The sequence below is a fragment of the Carlito syrichta genome, unplaced genomic scaffold (genome assembly GCF_000164805.1).
Source record: "Carlito syrichta isolate Samal-C Ts95f unplaced genomic scaffold, Tarsius_syrichta-2.0.1 Scaffold303120, whole genome shotgun sequence".
Taxonomy (NCBI): domain Eukaryota; kingdom Metazoa; phylum Chordata; class Mammalia; order Primates; family Tarsiidae; genus Carlito; species Carlito syrichta.
Window position 1 is genome coordinate 66,146 of NW_007247216.1, and position 4,176 is coordinate 70,321.

General features: G+C 48.8%; 1 protein-coding gene across 1 annotated transcript in view; it reads right to left on the minus strand.

Annotated features, from left to right (window-relative positions):
* ITGAL (integrin subunit alpha L) overlaps nt 1–4,176 on the minus strand; it is a 46,706-nt gene that overhangs the window by 11,004 nt on the left and 31,526 nt on the right. The window contains exons 23-26 of the mRNA XM_008057758.1: nt 2,785–2,895; nt 2,329–2,408; nt 2,132–2,218; nt 599–674 (exon numbers count right to left, since the gene is read on the minus strand). Of these exons, the coding sequence (XP_008055949.1) occupies nt 599–674; nt 2,132–2,218; nt 2,329–2,408; nt 2,785–2,895 (354 nt within the window). The remainder of the gene's footprint in view (nt 1–598; nt 675–2,131; nt 2,219–2,328; nt 2,409–2,784; nt 2,896–4,176) is intronic.

The window sequence follows — 4,176 nt, forward strand, 5'->3', positions numbered from 1 at the left end:
CCAAAAAAAAAAAAAAAAAAAAAAAAAGAAATGGCAGACCATTAATTTAGAGGTTGAACATATGGTTTTTGGTATTCAAGTATCTTCTTGCAACTGACCTCTTCCTCCTATTAGTTATGTAACCTGGACACATTACTGACCTGTCTGTGCCACAGATTTCTCATCTGTCCAATGGGAATGACAGTCCCAATACTGTAGAATTTCACTAGTTAGTGTGAGAATTTCTGGGGGTTGTACCAGGCACAGAACCTGGGTTTGGTGACTGGGCAGTGACCTAGCGCCTAGCCAAGTATCTAACCTAGAACAGGGGCTCATTCAAGGTTTGAGTGAAAAACTATATACTCTCTCAGAGGTCTTCTTGTTCTCAAATCCTGTGATTCTCCAAATAATGTATCCAGTGGTAGAAAAGAGCTAGTGAATATTTGCTGGGGAAAGCCTTGACGTGGAAGCCTTGAAGCTATAGAGAAAAGGGTTATCAAACTAGGTGGACCCCTTGAGGACAGGGACCATGTCTATTTGGTACCTGCATCTTCAGTTCTCAGGAGGTTAGCTGAATGACTGTGTGACCTAAAAGGGTCTTTCACACTGGGGTTCATACCTGGTAGATGTGCTTGACTTGCTGGATCTTGGGACCTTTGGGGGTGAAACTGACATAGAGTGTGGAGTTTTCCTGGCTATGGAGAAAGAAGAGCAGAGATGGGAGGTTGAAGGGGCAGCAACCCCGACTCCAGGAAGCCTCTGAGTTGCCAGTCATTTTGTTAGGGACTACACAGACATGATCTCATTCAGTTCTTACAATGACCTGCTGTGTCCCTTTGGAAACTAAGGCTCCTGGAAGGGGTCAGCCTGTTGCCCAAAACCCCACAATGGATGAACAGGACTAGAGCCCAGAATGGCATGCCTTGGGGTGGGGATGGGATCCTTCCCACTGTGTGCCACCTCACCAGTGTTCTACTGTCCTGTGGTCCCTGCTCATCTCCTGGATAACCTGACTTTCTCTCCCACCTCATCCTTCAAAAGCACACTACTGACTGACCATCCTAACATCACTCTGATCCTGTAACTCACCTGCTTAGAATCTGTCAGTGGCTCCCTGCTGCTCATGAGGGTCCAAAGCCCCCATGTCCAGGCTGCCTCCTTACCACCCCCCTGCACACACCTTCCCTCAGTCAAGCCTCCCCAGGTCTGCCCCACTACCTCCTGTCTCCTTGACTTCACCTGTGCCATGCTCTGATGGGAATGCCCAGCTCCATCCCGGCCCTTATCTTAATGCCCCCCAGCCTCCAGACACCATTCCAAGCCCCACCTTCTCCATGAACCTTCTGTCTCTCCCTCAATCCACACTGATTTTTCCTGGCTCTGATTTCCTATCAGCATCATTCTGTTTGGCATTTATGTTCAAAGCACTGGAGATCTGGGCTCAGATATTGTCCCTGTCTTAGACCCAACTGGAAAAAGCCACTCTACTTTTCTAGTTTCCTTGTCTATAAATGAGGAAACCCAGCCAGCAATTCCCATAGGTTCTTCCTACCACAACATCTGAGGTTCACTGATTCTCTGCATGCAAGAGTTGGTCTCTCCAACTCCCTGAAGGCATTGTGCTAATATTTCTCCTTTTCTTCTAGCACTGCTGGCCACTAGAAAGGGAGAGCCTTGCAGGACTGAAGCAATCAAGAGCTTGGCTATGGCTTTGGAGTCAAGCTTAAGTTCAGACCCTGGCTTCAGTACTTCTAGCTGTGCAACCTTGGGCAAGTACTTGCCTTTTCCGAGCCTCAGTCTATTCATTGGTAAAATGGACAGAGGCACAGCTGTCTCACAGAGGTGTTGAAGGCTCCAGGGAAAGCCAGCAACTGTGTAGTCTAGCTGGCTTGAGTTGGACATGAGGTTAGCATTCAATGAGCTTTTGCTCCTATCATTAAAATCTGATCCTACTCAGAGCTCTTAAAGGACTCTCATTCTTTTGAGTGTTAAAATCTGTTGTGGTTGTGGCTGAAATCAGTTCTAACTTCCCCTGGGGAGCCTAGGAAAGGAAAGATGCTCAGAAGGAGGACTCTGGGAAGCACAGTCGGGGCACTGGGTCGGGAGGCTGAGGTGGGAAGAGAGACTTGGCCATCTGCTGGGGAGGACTCACTCCTCGATGAGCAGGTTGATGGGGTACAGGACTGGGATGCTGGTGGTGGCTGAGTTGTCCTCCAGGAGGCCTGAGTCCTCATTGTCACTGTATGGGGGAAGGCAGAGGCAGTGTTAGGAGAAGTGCTTGGCCAGGTCTGTGTGGAGGTCTGAGATCGGGGCGGGGATGCCGGTGAGACCTGCTTGGGGCCTGCTCACCAGTTCACATTGGCACGCAGCTTGACAAAGTCCTCCCAGGAGCTGTTCAGCAAGGTATTAAACATCACCTGGATAGCAACCTGGCAGGAAAGGAGAGGGGAATGAAGAATGAAGGGACCTCAGGGACAGCCTTAGCACCTCATGGCCACCACCCCGAATCCATCATAGGAATCCACCTGAAGCACTGGACTAGGTGTTTATCCTCATTGCACAGATGAGGAGTCTGAGGCTCCAAGTGGTTGTCATGTGTATATAAGGACACTAAATGAATAACCCAGTCCCAGGTTTGTCTGATTCCAAAGTCCAGGCTCTCAAACATGACACAAAACAACTTCTCATCCATTCCTCTCGAGGCAGGGACTGGATAAGCTCCTTTCCCCAGAGCCAAGAGCTCCCTCCCCTCTGCCAACTCATAGCTCCTTGGCTGTTCCGTTGCTAGGGATTTGAAGCACTCACCGAGCTGCCTGCCTTAAAGATGGGAGAGCTCACATTGCAAGAGAGATTCCTGGGCAGAAGCTCAGACTCATCAGGAAGCTCCTCGCAGCTCACAGGTATCTGGCTGTGGGGCTGAGAGTGAAAAGGAAGAGAACAAGCTCGTTGGTGGGCAAGGCGAAGGGTCCTCCGGAGGCCATCAACCCTCAGGGCCCGCCTCCTCCAGGGCAAAGCATCAGGCAAACCGAGAGAGGTTTAGTCACTGCAGCATTATTTATAATAGTGAAGAACTGGAAGTGATCAAACAGGTTCAAAGAGAAAAGAAAGGCTCAGTAAACCCTAGTACAATCAAAGGACAGAAAATTGTGAGGTTGTTAAAATGCTGATATGTCTCCTATACATTCAGCAACTCTTTTTTTTTTTTTTTTTTTTTCAGTCAGAGTTTCACTCTGTCTTCCAGGCTGGAGCCACCGCAGCCGCGACCTGCAGGGCTCAGGCAATCTTCCACCTCAGCCATCCAAGTAGCTGGAACTATAAGCATGTGACACCACGCCCAGCTAATTTTTTGATTTATTGTAGAGATGACGTCTCGCCAAGTTGTCCAGGCTGGTCTTGAACCCGTGGGCTCAGGCAATCCTCTCACCTCGGCCTCCCAAAGTGTTGGGATGATAGGTGTGAGCCACTGTGCCCAGCTCAGCAACCACTTAAAAAATAAAAAAATGACCTGGGCCAAGCATTATTATCAAAGAGAAACCATTTGTCTTCATCACAGTCTTGTGAAGGACAAATAGACTCAGGGAGTTTCAGTGACTTCTCCAAGGTCTCACAACTGGGTAACAGCAAAGACCCAATAAGAACTTGAATGCCTTGAATGCCAAAAAAGAACTTGAATGCAGGACTGGTCTTCAAGTCTTTTTCATACTCCATTTCATGTGACCTTCTCCCTTAGCCTGTGGGTGGCCCCATATATATATAATTTATTTATTTGTTTAGTCAGGGTTTCACTGTCACTCAGGCTGGAGTGCAGTGGCACACTCATAGTTCGCTGCAGTCTCAAACTCCTGGGCTTAAGACTTCCACTTCAGCCTCCCAAGTAGCTGGGACTATAGGCACACGCCACCACGTCTGGCTAATTAAAAAAAAATTTTTTTTTTTGTAGAGATAAGATCTTGCTATGTTGCTCAGGTCTCAAACTCCCGGCCTCAAGCAATCCTTCTGTCTCAGTCTCCCAAAGTGCTGGGATTATAGGCATGAGCCACCATGCCTGACCTCAAGTCCTTTCTTTTTTTTTTGAGTTGGAGTCTCACTCCGTCGCCCAAGCTGGAGTGCAGTGGCACGCTCACAGCCACCTCAGCATCGACCTGCTGGGCTCCGGCGACCCTTCCGCCTCAGCCTTCCAAGTAGCTGGAACTATAG